This window comes from Grus americana, chromosome 6 (genome assembly GCF_028858705.1).
Source record: "Grus americana isolate bGruAme1 chromosome 6, bGruAme1.mat, whole genome shotgun sequence".
Lineage (NCBI taxonomy): Eukaryota > Metazoa > Chordata > Aves > Gruiformes > Gruidae > Grus > Grus americana.
In genome coordinates, this window is record NC_072857.1 from 26,413,835 (window position 1) to 26,430,055 (window position 16,221).

At 36.8% G+C, this 16,221-nt stretch overlaps 1 protein-coding gene across 7 annotated transcripts in view; it reads right to left on the bottom strand.

Annotated features, from left to right (window-relative positions):
- The window catches only part of ZNF385B (zinc finger protein 385B), a 136,546-nt gene that overhangs the window by 22,101 nt on the left and 98,224 nt on the right, over positions 1–16,221 (bottom strand). For all 7 annotated transcript variants that reach the window (XM_054830817.1, XM_054830818.1, XM_054830820.1 and 4 more), the window contains exon 4: positions 2,579–2,741. In XM_054830817.1, the coding sequence (XP_054686792.1) occupies positions 2,579–2,741 (163 nt within the window). The remainder of the gene's footprint in view (positions 1–2,578; positions 2,742–16,221) is intronic.

Here is a 16,221-nt window from a genome sequence, read left to right on the forward strand (position 1 = left end):
AACATGTCTCAGGAACTTAGCAATCCTCCACAGTACAATGGTTAAACAACGGCTCCACAAGCAGTGGAATTTAATTCCCTTCCTTGATTCCATTCAGCTCCTACCTTATGTCCTTCTAATGCAATTTTTTCAGACCTGCACCACACATACATACTCTCAAATCCTCCATCATGAAGGCAAACATAGTGCCTGGCCAGTCAGCAGGCTAAGCAAAACAGAGCTCACACGGCAGCATCTCTCAGGATGGACCACAAGTTAAGGCTTCTCTTCTACCCAGGTGTCAATTTTCTTCAGACTTATAGGAGCTTCATTAAAACCTCTTCATTTCATGAGATTTTTTGACACTAGCAATACAGTCAAAGTTGTGAAGACAGGGCCAGAGAACAACAGAGATAAGGATAGATGATGTGACCATAAGTCTTGTTTCCTCGGGAAATCAGGATAAAAAAACCAAGACCACAAATACACACATGAGCTGAAACTCTTAATATTAGAAATCTTTTAAAGAAAACTAAAATATACCTATAAAGTTAATATATAGTAATAATCCATTTCTCAGACAATGAAAGCTGTGTTAAAACATTCAGAAAACATGGTATCAGTTAATTTGCTCCAAGGCAAAAAAACCCCCACCACTGATTCCCAGACGCAATAGTGAGTGCTCTAGCTGCAATAAGCATTACGTTGAAGAGCTAAACACATGTTAAAGAACAGATAAACAATAGCCTCTGTAAGGGAAAGCGTAGCTGAACAAAATTATGGTTTGGTTTCAAGTCCACAGCCTGGAAAAACCCTCAATCTCCAAGCTGTTCCCCACCTCTGCAACCATCATTCCCTGCGTATATGGAGAATTTGCCTCTCCAGGTTCAGGTTTTTGTCCTCCCAAACATCCCATTCGCAATCTCCTGTAGAGCCGTAACAGGCTCTGAGGAGCCTCCCCTTCACAGAGAATCCCACTGTTCTCCTAATGGGAAGAAAGCATTTAACTACATCGCCACTGTGATTTATTTTTAATGCACAAACACTTGCAGTGGTATAATCCAACAGACACAGATGGTACTCTAATTTGTGCAGAGTAATTAATAGCATAAAACAACACACTGTCAAAACAGGGCAATATAAAAATATCAAGGGCAGGTTTCCCTTGTCATTGGTTGGTGTATTTTATCAAAAACTGAATGTAGAGATGTGAATGATTTAGGTACATTGCACAGAACAGAAGAAACTGAAGTCACAGACAGATCTCAGCCTGGTACAGGAAACACGAGAGACATCCAGACTTATGGAAGAGATGATGGAGTTTGTAAAAGATGCTGAAGCTTTTGTTATTTGGCCCTCAGACTTTGGCACAGGCAGGGGCGGGCATTATACAATTATCACAGAACGCATTCTTAACATGTTAAATCCTCTAAAGTTTTAACTGACATCATACTTGGAGCACCTGGAGCAGTAAGCTATTTTAACCAAAGCTATTTTTGATATTTCAGAGAGTAAAATATTTATCAAATATTTTAAACCCCTTTCTATTCAATAGTCCACATTTTATTTAGATCGATGGTAGTTTGCTACTCTTAGTAACATGGCTTGTTGACCTGAAGGTGCTGCTTGGATTCATGCTCTCTCTCTCAAGCCTAACATGTGATTTGCTAGCTGAATCCACTCAAAATTTGGGACCCACGGTCATTGCTAAGGACCCAGACAAAGACAGTTTGGTGCTGCTGTGAAGAAAGCAGGATGACAAGCAACCACTGATACGGATTTTTTTTTTTTTTTTCCTTTTGGTGTGTGTGTCAGAAAACTGAAACTGTGTCATTCACCTTACGGCATCTGAGTCAAGCTCAGTTCTGGTGAAGAAGATAAAAAATGGCTACCGAGGCAGAAGGAAATTCATCAGAAGTAGCCTATCAGACCAACAGCTGGGTAACCCACAGGAGGTGCTTTCTCCTGGGCAACAAGTACAGTATTTCAGACTGCCAGCAAGTTCAGGAAATTCTCCTGTTTCATTCAGTAACACGACACTGACAGAGCAGAAAGTCTCAAGCAGCTCCACTGCAATTAGTGTTATTGAGCTTCCTCAGATTACTAATATGGGGAGAAAAAAAAAAAAGTGATGTTGAAGCACTAACGAGCTGTGGAAGTCAGGAAATACCGTGCCGTGAGGCTTCACTACATTTCTGTAGGTGTGTTTTCCTCTTTGAGCAATATTCTCCTGTTCAGAAAGGAAAAATTTCTTACAAAGGTTTCTTGTGCTTCAGCTAAATCCACACATCTCAGACTTGCCCCTCCGCCCACATCCATCCATTATTCTTGTTGTATGAACAACATCCATACTTTATAACAGTAAATTTCACAAGTTTTAAAAATAAAAGAGACTTTAGCATTCAGAGACACCTGATGTTTCACAGATGTGAAAAAGCACTTTGAGAATATCGAAACCAATCAATTCTGTACAAGAAAGCATAGTAAGTAGTTTAGAAAACACAAGTCATGGATCACTGTCATGCAACCAGAGTCTCTCTTACAAACACCAAAAAAAGGAGAAAATAAAGAATGTATAGAACAAAAAGTTTTCATTGACCTGATTTGTCAGAGATGTTGGCTGTGACTGGCGTGGTGGAGCAGCTTGTGTTAGCCTTTGCGCTGTCCTTGGAAGAACCAACTTTGGGTTTATTTTTCGTTGCCTCTAGTGCTTTGACCTTCTTGGCATGTTTACTTCCTTTGTAGTGGGCCTCGGCCTGGCTCTACAAAGGAGAACAAATCAGGCTCACTTTTTTCTGTACTTCCGTATAACACAATGGATGACAAGGCAGAAAAGTGACACTTTCAATAGTAGGCACCATATTATTCCACCTAGAAAATCTCAGCAGCTTTATATGAACAGTTTTCCTAGATGTAAGTTCTTATATATCCAAATGACGGGATTTTAATGAGTGGTATATGTTTTCAGTAACTTGGAAAAAGAGGCTTTGAGATTACATAAAGCTCTGTCACTCCTAATGTAATTCTTTGCTTCCATGGTGCTTAAAGATTTAAAGCACTATACAAATGTAAACACATCCAATTGAGAAAGATGCTACTCAATTTTCATGTACTGTTCCCTAGTCTTTATTGCTTGCAGTTAGAAAGATGTACCATGCTGTAACATGATTAAATAATCCATTTTTCCTTCTCTTTGATCTAGTACAAAAGTCAAAGTATTTTCATCATTACTAACAGCAATTGAAACAGGCATTAATGACATTGACTTCACCATTAGATCAAGCAAGAAGGGTTAAACTGAAAAACACCATACTTATAAACTTCGAGAGACGCAAGTAAAACACAGAAAACTAAATACTTATCAGTCTTTATTGTTTTACAAATTGCCTTGAATATTTTTTTTCCAAAGACTAAGAAAAATGGAACCTGAAGGAAAGGGAAGAGAGGAGTGTTTTGTTGAGGGTTTTGTTTGTTTGGGTTTTTTTGTTTTGTTTTTGGGTTTTTTTCATGCTAGAGTGCTTTATATGTAATGCACTCTTCTTGGTCTCCCCAAACAGAACAGTGGAAATACGTACTGAGATGTAATGTTTACTTCACCTTTGACTTAAAACTGTCTTCAGAAACTAGGTGAGTGTTTTTTGAATTTGCACAGCTAAAGCTAGACACATAAATAAATGCCCATTTTTTCAGTGATTTTGAGTCCCCATCGTTATTCCTGACTCTACATAATCAGCTGCCTTGACAAATCAGGCCACTTTGTTAGGTGCAAAACTAAGGAACTACGTGCTTAATACAAACTCCAAAACGTGGAAATTTCAGCTAATGAATTTAAACGTTTTTCTTGACTTCTTAAGAAATTAATTTTCCAAAGATGGGTAAGAAACATAATTTTATACAAAACACAGTCTATTTTCATAACATTATACTATTCAGTAATAGCTTTGTGTTATTAGTATTTCCAAACATAATTTTAAAAAATTGTTTCAGACATACTACTAGGTGCCTCTATTGAAGGCTAAATATTAACTAAAAAAGTTAATATTGTAGTTTCTTTCAAAGTAAAACACTGAGAGAAAGCATGCTTCATGTAACCAGATGACCACACCTTGGCACCTGGCGTATAAAAACATCAGTGCAAGTAAACTTTCACTAGGTTCATGCAAAAACACATTCTCTCCAATTGATTAGGACTATTTCATTTTTTTCACTGTGTTAAATGAAGCGAGCCATGAAACAAGTCACATGCTTTTTATAAAAAGCAGCTATAACATCTAAGACGTTTGAATTCCACAGAGAGTGCTGTCATAACGAGGAAAATCGTTTTAAGATCAGCAGAAACAGGCATTACAATACAGTCACCTTGGGACAGCATGTAATAACAGTTCTATCATATGGCGGAGTGTAAGTGAAGAGTAGAAACCAGACAAGAGAAGAGACAGTGTGCTGGAGTCCTCGCAAAAATTATATGCGCCTTTAAAACTCATGGAGAACTGCTGCTAAAATAGAGGAGTGAAGTTCATACACACCGAAGCTTCTGAAGGCATTATACACCCTGTGAAACACAGTGCTTTCCACCTCGAAAGGATCGTGTATGTGACACGCTGTGTCTGCGTCTTTTCTAAGAGATTTCAGTAAGCAAGCATCCAGTTAGAAAGGCTGCTAGGTAAGTTTTACTTTGAATTCATTTGAAATTGAGATTTAAAAAAACAACTTTATTACAAAACCAGTAAAGAGTCTACTCTTCGTTTGCTATTAAACTATTTCCTGGTTTTAAAACCTTTGAAATATTAACACATGTACAAACACAGTTTAAGGATTATAAAGAAACAACTAAACAGCTACACCACTACTACCACGTGCACTACTTAAAGGGACACTTGTCAACTTCTGGGTCGGACCTGTTCGATTCTGAATGTGGCTAGAGGAGCACACATCTGGTTGCGCCCTGTTACGTCGATGGGCCTTACGCAGGCACAGGAGTCCCACCCGGTCTCTCTCCACCCTTGCTGGGTTTTGCCCATTTCTCTTCAGCTTTGCTGTTGCTACATGATGCACTAGAAGGCACATTCATCATCAACAAAATTAAATAAACTAATCACACGTTACAGTGTACAAAAAGTGCAGCTAAAAATTGAGGTGTGTACGTAGCCTTTCCGTTCCAATGCTTTTAACTTTAAATAATTAAAGCAAGTAGATTTTCCACTCAAGCATTCTCAAGTTGATGATGTCCCTTTAAATATTTGAACTCTACGCTCTGCGCATATGTGTGCTGTTGATAGGATCATATGCTGCCTGAGGCCAAAGCTATAACATAAGAGACGTAAGTGCACTCAAGAGAAAGACTTAGTAAGTCAACTCCTTGATAATAAGCCTTTCTGCTGATATTTGCAATAATAATGCCTGCAATATCAGTAATAACCTACTACAGTCTTTGATTCCCTTCATTCAATCCTCATATAGTGTACATGAGACCTGTTGAGAACAAACAAGTCCAGGCAGAATTAAAATTAAGGTTTCTAGAAATACAAGCAAAGCCTCATGGAAACATGGTGAATGGCCTCACTTTTGATTTAAGTTTTGTAATTATTACAATCTTTTTATTATCAAATTCATAGTTGTACATCATAAAGCCAAAAGGTATTGCTATGACCATCTAAGTAGGGCTTCTGACAACACCAGCCTTTTCCAAAATGGTTTGGACCTAGTCCATATTCCTTTGGGGAAAAGCATTGTCCAGCTTTGAATTTAAAGTAGCTAGGCATGGAAAATCCACCTTTGGTAAATTGTTTCAGTGCTTCACTTTGTCAGTTAAGTACATGCAATTTATTTCTACACCGAATTTGTCTAGCTTCAACTTCCAGTGGCTGGATTTTGTTAAACCTTTGGTTTTTTAGGCTCTTTCAAAAATCTCTGTTCTGGGAGTAGAAAGGCAGGTAGTCTTTTCCAACACGAAGTTAGAGGAGCATTCCTTGAGGTACTGAAGCAATGTTTCCTAGCCACATAAGCACTGTTTCCTAACCCTTTCAGATACACCTGAAGTTCAGAGTTTGTTTATTAGCCACTGCGGGATGAATCATTTGATTCAGTCCCCTTTGGGTAACTGACATGCAATATCAACCCGGAACCACGTTCTGTGTAACCATGGCACAAAAACTATCGGAGTTTTCTGGAGTCAGAGTAAGCAGAAGAAAAAATGATGGCTGTCGGAATCTGAAATTGGAATGCAAGTGCTGATTATTACTGGTACCAATTATTCTGATTGTTAAAGTCCTGATCATTACTAACCCTAGTTTTATAAAATACTTGCACTAGTGCCACATTGAAGGCAAACATATTTGCTCCAAGTCCCATTTAAAACTTGTTTCTGACACAAATACAGCAACACAGTACCAGTTACGAGCTTTGTAACATACATCACTAAAATACTAAACACATCTTTGAAATAAGCCATGACATATAAAAGTTTCATTTTTAGTTAAGACAAGAAGCCAAACATTTATTTTCATTTGCTCTGATAATCCAAAGGAAGTTCTGTACACACAAGGTTTGAAAGTCACATGTTTAAAAGAAAGATAATTTACCAGTTTACATATAAAACCTCAATAAAACACAAAATTAAATTAAGAGTAAATATCTTAGGGATGCAATATTTTAAATGAATGTGCTTTTTGATCATCATTAACTAAACTAAGTACAACTAATTCATGCAAATTCCGTATCATCAAAACAACATTTGAGAAAATAAAAAAGTTAGGAAAAGCCAAAACAAAGATATGTAACCTTAATGAATCTCTCTGTACTTATGTACTGTGATGCTTTTTAATTGCATAATAATTTATTCTAGTGTATAGGGCTGCATTTACTGTAGGGATTAATCAATTCTACAGCAAAATAATTTATCTGTGCCACAATTCAATATTATAGGAATATTTAATTTTCCATTTCAAAAATATTAAGTTAAATTTATTGCTTATATAATTGAAATTAAATGTCACCAAACTTTTATTATTATAATTTTTAATTGAAATGCTTACTATGTTAAGAAGGACACTTTTTGAAAAAGGGTGATAAGAACATATTTCATATGAAAGAACTCCCTACCTAAAAGGAAAAATGTAATTTCCACTTGGTTCTAAAACTGACTCTGGTCTACTAGCTTGATACATACACATTGCGACATTTTAAAATGGAATCCTCCTACTTATTAGAAAGTATAGAAAGTCATCAAGTACTGGCTAGTAAGATTTAATGAACAGGAAAAGCTTTAAGCTGCAATAAATGTGAAATTAAATACCAGAATGTAAAAAAACCACCTTTGTACTGACAGGCCAAGTTCCACAAAAGTGTTTATGCATTTGCCTGGCATCACTTTTTGATCAACAGGATGCATATTTTAAGCCACTAAGCATACGTTTAAATCTTCAGAAGATCATGGCTTAGTGCAAAGCTGTATTTTGAATTCAGCTGCAAATAATTAAGAATATCATCGACAGACAAATAAATATGCAATTTTCTCCTACTGTTTTTCAAACTTCTACACCTTGAAACGGTAGGAGGATGCCCATCCTCTCTCTAAGCAATCTAGATTTTTAGTTCCATCCACAGTCTTCAAGTAGTAATTCAACAACCCCAACCGGTTAAACCTTATGAATTTTTTTTTTTCAGAAAGCCTGCTATGCTGTGAGGATTAATGACTTGGTGGTAAGACAAGAAAGGACAAGTTTTTCCTCTCTTAAAAAGATATTTCATTGAGAGACACAAATGATCCAAATGTTACATTTTATTTAAAACCTACAGTTAATTGCTACTTTCAACTCCAAATTATGAAGTTTGAAATCTAAGCATCAGGATGTTAAACTATGAGACCACATACAATACGTTAGCCTTATAGTCTAGATTGCATCTAATAAAACATCAACAATGCAAATCATCTTCTACATGTAAACATGCTTTCTAAAATAAGCATATCATTAGCATATTATAGTGCTTAAAGTAACCTCAGTAGCTTTACTTTGCATAAACTTAAATATGTGTATATGTATAGATATGTATGTATAGAAAGATAGAGATAACAAGGAAACATACAGATCATCCAGATTCATTGATAGTGCTATTACCTTTAAGACAACTTTGAAATTAAAGTAAGACTGCAGTACAAAAGATTACAGAAAATTATCCCTGTCAGGAGCAATGACTGACAGTATATTTGAAACCAGCACTATTCATTTTGACAGTTCACAAGTGACTGAGTTTTAGAATCTATTTGGTGTGTGAATGACTAATTAACTGAATTTATTACTACATAAAGAGACAAAATATTAACCTACCAGATCCCTTCAATGACAACCTGATGCAAGGTTTGACTAAGTCTAATGGTTCAGCATGTACGTGTGTGAAATTAAGAGGTTTTTTTCAGGTTTCTTCAGGACCAGCCAAAGTAGCCCTTGACGGAAATAAGATCTCGGACCACCAACACTTAAGCTGAATGCTTGAATCTGCTACCACAGTATCCAGTCCGACAGTTAAGACAGACAGTTAAATATACGTAGAGCAGCATAACATTAGGAAGGAGAAATACAGAAATAAAGGGAGACACTGAAGTATCTGCGTGGGAAGTCCAGGTTCATGCCTCAAGCTCTGCAATACCAGGTGAGTGCTGTAACTAAATGGAACTGAGCGTGGTGGGTCGTAGCTCCTATTTCTTCCCCCTTGCTACTGCATCCTTCTAAAGCAGGAATGCCCCCCTGGATGGGAAGTCTTCTCAACAGCAATTTTAACTCAAATGCTGTATTCATTTCGTGTCAATACAGTGGCAATCTCCAATGAGAAACATTTTGTTGAAAACACCACAAAAGTTTCTGCTAATAACAGTTCAACCACACAGGCAATTTATAACTGAAAGTCTTAACAGGTATGTAATAATCCTGAAAAAATCTGTTCTGCTCTGGAGTATCTGCAAAAATAAATTCTTCCTGCATAGAACAAAAAGTTTTACATAATTTTAAGTTAAAAAAAATTAAAAATCTAGGATGTCCTAAATATAATCATAGCATACACTGTAGAAAGACCTCTCAACACCTGTGTACCTGCCCACTTTTATACATCGAGCTAATTCCAATTCCAGGGGACAGACCTTTAATGCAGAACTTCTTTATAATTATTTCAGAATACTTACAACATCCTCATAATATCCAGGTCTTTATCCTAAGTTGTCAATAGCTTGAATTACCTAAGCTTATTTTGAAATCAATAGAATTTGTGTCTGAAAGAGAGAAGTAAGGCCTAAGTGGTGCTGGAGGCTAAGTAATAGTATTCATGTAAAAGCATGGATCTAAGCAAGGCCGTGACTTCCAGAATTCCTGGTAACTACAGAATTCCATCATAACTACATAGTCTCAAGTACAATAAAAATTGTTTTTCAGGTAAAGCTCTCAGTGTGGAAGTAGCTGGGCTAACCGTAATTGCGTTGCGTTAGGCAGTAAGGAGACGTGGTTTAGTGAAGCGTGCGCAGCATCCCCACGAGAGCTCTCCTGACACGGCTGCAGTGGCAGCGGTCCTCGTAGAGAAGGCATCTACCTGTGCAAGACTGGAGGAGCACTGAGGTATTTATATCCATAACATATTGTCATTTTAATTCACAGCAGATCCTAAACTATAAAGCTCCCTTAAGAGGTCTACCAAATGTTTAATGACATAGTTTACCTGTTAGAACCATATTGTAAGAGTATGCATATTTATGTGAGGAGTATATGGATTAAGAATGTAGACTAGAATCGTAACTTTAATAAAAATTACATGAAGTAATAAGTTACGAAGCGGTGTTGAAAAATTTAGTTTTATCTCATTTGATATTAATAATAGATGTAATTGAGGAAATCTGCAAAACTGAAGTGTTCACACATTTGTTATACCCGAGCTACGCATTATTTTTTGAATTCTGTTCTCAACAGATTTCTGAAGCCTAATTGCTCCAAATAGTAAGGTAGATAACTATTGAAAAGGACATAGGAAAATCAAAAAGCTGCGAAGATCAGCCATGTCATAAGAAGTCAACTCACATTTTAAATATCTAACCAAACTCAGTTAAAAGCTCTGTTAAATAACTGTTATTTGAACAGATCTTTCAGCACATTATAACCCTGTACCCTATAATCGTGCAATATTTCTGTCATGTTGGAGCTAACGACTTTCATCATTTTGTCAGTTCTGTCTACAAAACAGAAAATTACCTTCACAAGTTCCTGAGATTTATGCTTTTAATTACCTCCTATCCACTTCACTACCCTCCATACCCAAAGAATCAATATAAATAGTCTTATTTATAGGGAAAATGTAAAACATTTGACAAAAAATGATGACAGTTCTGTAGATTTTTATTTGATGCTATTGATTATGTTGTGTGCTATCTTTTGTCAGCATGAGTGACTCATTCAAATTTCCAAAGTTAACATGTGGTAATACTTGCCTAAACTTCAAAAATTTGCCTTCTGGCTTTTTAAAAAGATGATCACTATCATCACATCATTTTTAGGAGCTATAAACGCATTCAACAATAAGATCACCTTCAGCATCTCTTAATGCCCAGCTATTACATCTACTTTTTCTGAGCTGCCTACGAGTTGTTTTTTCTTGATTTCTGAGTCTTCGCAGGTGACTCCAAAAAGCAGTACTGACTTACAGTGCGCAACACACTGCGCAAACACCGGTTTATTTCAATCAAATGATACCCTGTCACCAAGATGGTACCTACCGGGCTGTATCGCGGCCGAAGACTCTTCTACAAGAAACAGAAATTGTGCAGAAGGAAGCAGATACTTCTTTTAGATGTAATCAACAGATGACAAACTCTGTTTTCAAAAAAACCCACCACCAAACAAAATAAAAACCTAACAAAAAACGGCGTTGACTGCTGGCATGATATATTTGCGAGTTTGGAGTACAGAGATGTCTGGCTTCTGAGGAAAAGGACTGGATTAGCACTGACATTATTGTACAGTGCTCAAGCTCCAAAAAAAATGTGTGGACTATCAATACAAATAAGGATGGAGAAGAGAGAAGTTACTGTAATGTAAGGTGATAATTCATAAATATGGAGAAAAAAGCAATTCTGCAGAAGCCAAACGGGTATCCTTGCAACTGCAACTCACTTTTCTCTTACGGCTGCAGCATCAGACACCACAACAGAATCTAACAGACATCTCGGGGAAGGTCTGGCCAAAGCTCCACAGCTGCTGGAGGGACTTATTGCCACACAGCAGCTGCAGGAGATGCTGCAGGTTCATCTGGTGGCCAGAAGGAATGAGAAAGAATAAACCAAGAGTAGGCAGAGCAGGAATCTATGTGGGACAGAAAACAGCCATTTTTCCCCTTGCCCTGTTGCCACTGGACCCTCTGACGGGTATCGCAAGGATTCAGCAAACTCACTCAAGCTGCTTTTTGTTTCTGCTAGAATTTCTGTAATATAAATAATTAATATCAACAAGCCAGACCTATGTAATTAATATGAAAACTTATTTAGCAAAGCTTATATATAGTACACATAGATATACCATGGGTTTGGAAGGAATCCCAGAATTCTTAAAAGGAAAAAAGAAATTTTTTTCGAAGGTTCAGCTAAATCTTTGTCAGCACGTCTTGCTTCCTCTTGATGGAATACAGTTACGTCCCTTGCTCTGGTGGCCTTTAAGCAAGCATAAAATCTGACTCATTATCACAATCTGTTCCATGAAGACGATTCTTCCTCTTCTGCTGCTTGGTCTCTGGTGGTAGTAAATATAACTGAGACATTTCTCATTTTTTCTGAGCCTGATTACAACACAAGACCATAGCTTGAACTTTACTAACACTCTAGTCAGTGCTGCACTGGAACACATACTGGTTCATCATCATGGAGAAATTAAGAGATAAAATGGTGTTAAGAGATATTTTGGTGCAAAGATGGAGACACCTGTGTTTATTCTAATATACTGGAGCAAAGCCAACTATAACTAATAATGGATGGTGTTGCCTTTTTTTTAAAAAAAACAGTTTTCCAAACAAGTATGTTCCTCTGCATAACAGAATAAAGTTTATGCAGGTTGGAATAAGTATCTCATTGACTATTCTGACTAATCAATCTCATCAGCTACCAATCCACATAACACTATCCTTCCTAAATTGAGATTTCCAACTTAATTCAACAGCAGTTGACTCCTGGTATCTACCATCACCAAAAATTAGTTTAGGAAAAAGTCCTTTTCTCTATTCCCTCCTCAGTTTTTTGCCATTTCTCTTCCTTTGAATTGCTGACAGCTCTACTAACTTTTCAGTTTTCAGGTATCATAATCTTGAGGTCAGTTAACTTTCTCCTATTTCTTTTAATGCATTTTCTCCTCACTAAATCCTGCTTCCACCCTCCACCCTACTTCCAAAAAAAAAAAAAAAAAAGAGAAAGGAAAAAGAAAATAGAAGCCAAACCTGAATCCCAGACTGGGGATTCAGTTCTAGAAATAGGCATCCAGTATAATTTGGGATGTCCCTCAGGTGTCCTGCCTGACTTCCTACTGCAGATCCTCTGTCAGGTTTGGTGTGGATGTCTCAGATACCGCAGATACTTAAATGACAAGACACTTGGGTTTAGGCACCTAATCCAACTCTAAGTACCAGCTAGAGCATCTTAACAAGATCGTGCAAAAAATATTGTTGAAGCAATCTCAGCTATCACTGTTGTCAGGTCAATACTACTATTACAGATAAAATTCCCATTTTAGGACCTCAGTGTTCAGGCCATTCAAAGAACTTGAGTTTGGTGTTACTTTACAGAGATGGCATTTTATTTTTCTGTTTCTCAAGACTTTGGATCATCTCTTGTGTACTACAGTTCCTCCTGGAGCTGACAGAGCTTGGAAAGGGTGCTCAAACTGGCTGTAGTAGAATTTATTAGCAGAAAAATACAACTTCCAAACTGACCAAACTACAGCTAATGAATTCTAGAAAAGGACAGATAGAGTATGATGGTGAATGTTTATGAGTCAAACCCCATCATTTCTTTTTGGAAGAGGATAAACAGATCAGCCTATCACTAGAATGAATTTAGAGTTTGTACGCAGATGTTTTCTTCATGTTGTATTTTTAAAAATGTTTTAAAAGGACAGGAGACTGGGAGATCCTGAAGAATTCAGTTAGGAAAGACTCTGTTCAAATTATAATATGGCAGAAGAAAAATAACATCATCCTAGCGACTTATTTTTCGAAATACAGAAGGCATCACTTCAACATTAGATATGTTTACTCCCACACTGGAGGCAGCCTATTTTAAAATTTTCTTCCATCTCTGATATCAGACTTTCTCTTCCTGCAGATAGATGCAGATCCCTGCCCCTGAATCCAATGCCAGAACATTCTCACCAAAGCTAAACTTGCAGACACACGAGCAGAGGAAAATTGAAACGTTTGCAATTTACTGTATTAATTTAGTGGGAGGTTTGACAACTATGAATTGACTACTCTGGGGGTTTTTTTTGGTTTTGTTTTTGGGGTTTGTTTTTTTTTTTTTGGTCTATTGATCCAGACCAGTGAGTGTCCACAGTGTGAGGAAAAGATTGCAGTCAAGGAAACCAATTTTCTTCTTCTCACAGACAAATATCCACTGGTCTATATGTTACTCATGCAATAGATAAAGCACTACCAGAATCAGGTCAGAATCTTCAAACACCATGCTACTGAAATTCATTTAGGAGAACATAAGTAAAAATACTACTTAACAGCTTACTTCTGTCATTTTTGTTTCATTTGCTTGCATAATTCAGGTCAAAGGAAGTTCAAAGGAATGAAACGCCCATCAACAACAAGGAGCATGTCAGCCTCACAGAGCCAGAAGAAACTGCAAGCGTGAAGTGGCCGTACTACAAATCTCATTCTGCAACGTGCTATGCTCAAGGCTTTAATGCAGGTTATCACAGTTTGATGCCACTCGAAAGACTCTCAATACATTCTTAAGATGTTACAGGGTGGAACTGATTCGCTGAAAGATTCAACAATTACAAGGTTCACAAATGTCTGACTCCCTTTTCCCCAATCCTCAAACACGGGATGGATTGTAAAGACCATTCCACCCTGTAAGGATAATTTCACATTATAAAAGCACCAAAAAGAAAAATATAAGCAAAGAGTCCAGATTTTTATTTCCGTGAAGGAGTTTTTAACAGCCTAAGAAATAATTGTAAGAGTCTGAGGCTTAGTTGAAAGGCCATTAGCATCACCTCAGTGAAATTATAACGCAGATTATGGAGGTGGTGGTGAGAATAATATCTGAATAAAATAAGATCTCCCTCAGGGGGAAAAAAAGGTAGCACACACTCAGATAAATAACTCTTAAGGTCAAAAGACTGAACCTGGAGGAAAGATTTAAAATCTTATGTAAAGCTTCCCCGGAGAAACTGTATAATCCGATGAAAGGCTAGATAGCTTTTAAAATAGAAGTGCTATACTATGAAAACTCATTCTCTAAATATTCCTGTGTGTTGTGGTTATGAAATATTTCTGAAATTTAAATTTATATTTAAGTATTTTCTACTATTAATAACAGTAGTAGAATCTCAGCGCAGTCTAAAATCAAATTTCCAGGTTGTTTGTGAAAGTCCTGATAAAGCAAACTGCTGTAGAAAGTAAGGAACTGCATTTCATCACATCACTGTCGTGGTGCTTCATCCTTTCTTACAACTGTCCATTACAAAAGGACGATGATATTTTCTAATAACTGTAACTGAGCATATTGATCACATTTAGAAAGAAAGGAGCACGACACCGTATGAATACGCTGGCCCCAGAAGAGGAAATAAGGCTATAATCTGCCATGCGTTTGTGATGCCACTATTGAAAGCAGAATACGATACGCATTTTTTGTTCTGCTTTGTAAGTCTAGATAGGAAAAATTGTGTGGTTGGCAGAAGTACAAAATGATAGAATATTTCAGCTCTTTTTTTGTTTTGAGCCACTAAGTTGTGATTCAATCCATCTGCCTGAAGTGCTGTTTGTCCACCTGAAGGTCAGTGCAGACAAAGTGAGCGACTCCTCTCGGGACAGGACCCATCATCAGAGGGACCCTGACCTCAGGAGGAGAGGGAAGAGCAGGAGCAGGCTGAGCTGCCTCCCTGCTGACGGAGTAAGGTCCAGCTCAGAAGCAAGATTCAGATCCATGGAGCCCGTGGAACCTTTTAAAAACTTTATCAGTTCCTTGTTTTAATCAGCAAAAGTAGATATCTGAACCAAGTATCATAGCAGAAAGCTTTTTTTTTTTTTTAACCTTAAATCTTAACCTTAAAGAGGAAAGACAAGTGAAGTAAATTTTAAATAACAACTTTTGAAATTGGTTAGCTAAGTAGACATTACCACTTCAAAGAAAATTTAATAAGCTCGTCAAAAGGTGACAGATTTAGAAATCAATTTGAAGGTAAGATAGCAAAGCTTCAAAATCCTTACCACTCTAGACAAGAAAGCCAAACTGGAGAAACCATTTTACATGACGCTATTCAAATCGGAATGGTAGAGGCAGAGAAAATCAGAGTAACAGGTATGGGTGCTTTACTGCGAATCTCTACTAGTACTAACTACTCAAAGACCTTGAGCAAGTATCTGCAAACTATTTCATAGACTGAAATTATAATAGGGAAAATTATAATATTATTCACGCATCACTTAAGTACTTGTTCTTACACTTGAGATCAACAAAACTTCTAGGAATTTTTTGTTTTTATTAGCATAATGACATTAGTAAGTAGTATGCAAAAACAAATACATATTTTTAAATTGTTGAAGGTCATAATTTGCTTAGACATAGTTTTTTTGAATTTCTTTAATTTTCCAGCTACTCAGGAAAAACATTAATTGGATATGTATTTTAAATATACCAGTCAATATGCTCTTTTGGAATGCATTTTTTTTTAATTACACCTCAGAAAACAGCTTCCTTGAACTTTATCATACTAAAAAAGACAGCTAGAAGTAAATGCTCGTATTTATTATAAATTAAAGTTACTGGAAGGGTGACTTTATTAAGAAATCAGAAGATACATTATCAGAAAGGATGTAGGAACAAGAGGAATATTTCTTCTGGAAGAAGAGCAGGTATGACAGGAAGAGAACCCTAGGGAAGCCTTTCTGACTGCCCTTCCCCCTTGCTTGTTTTCTGTTGTTGTTGGTTGTTTGTTTTGGTTTTTTTTAAGATTTCTTTTTGCAGTACCTCTGAAGGTTACTGGACTGTCA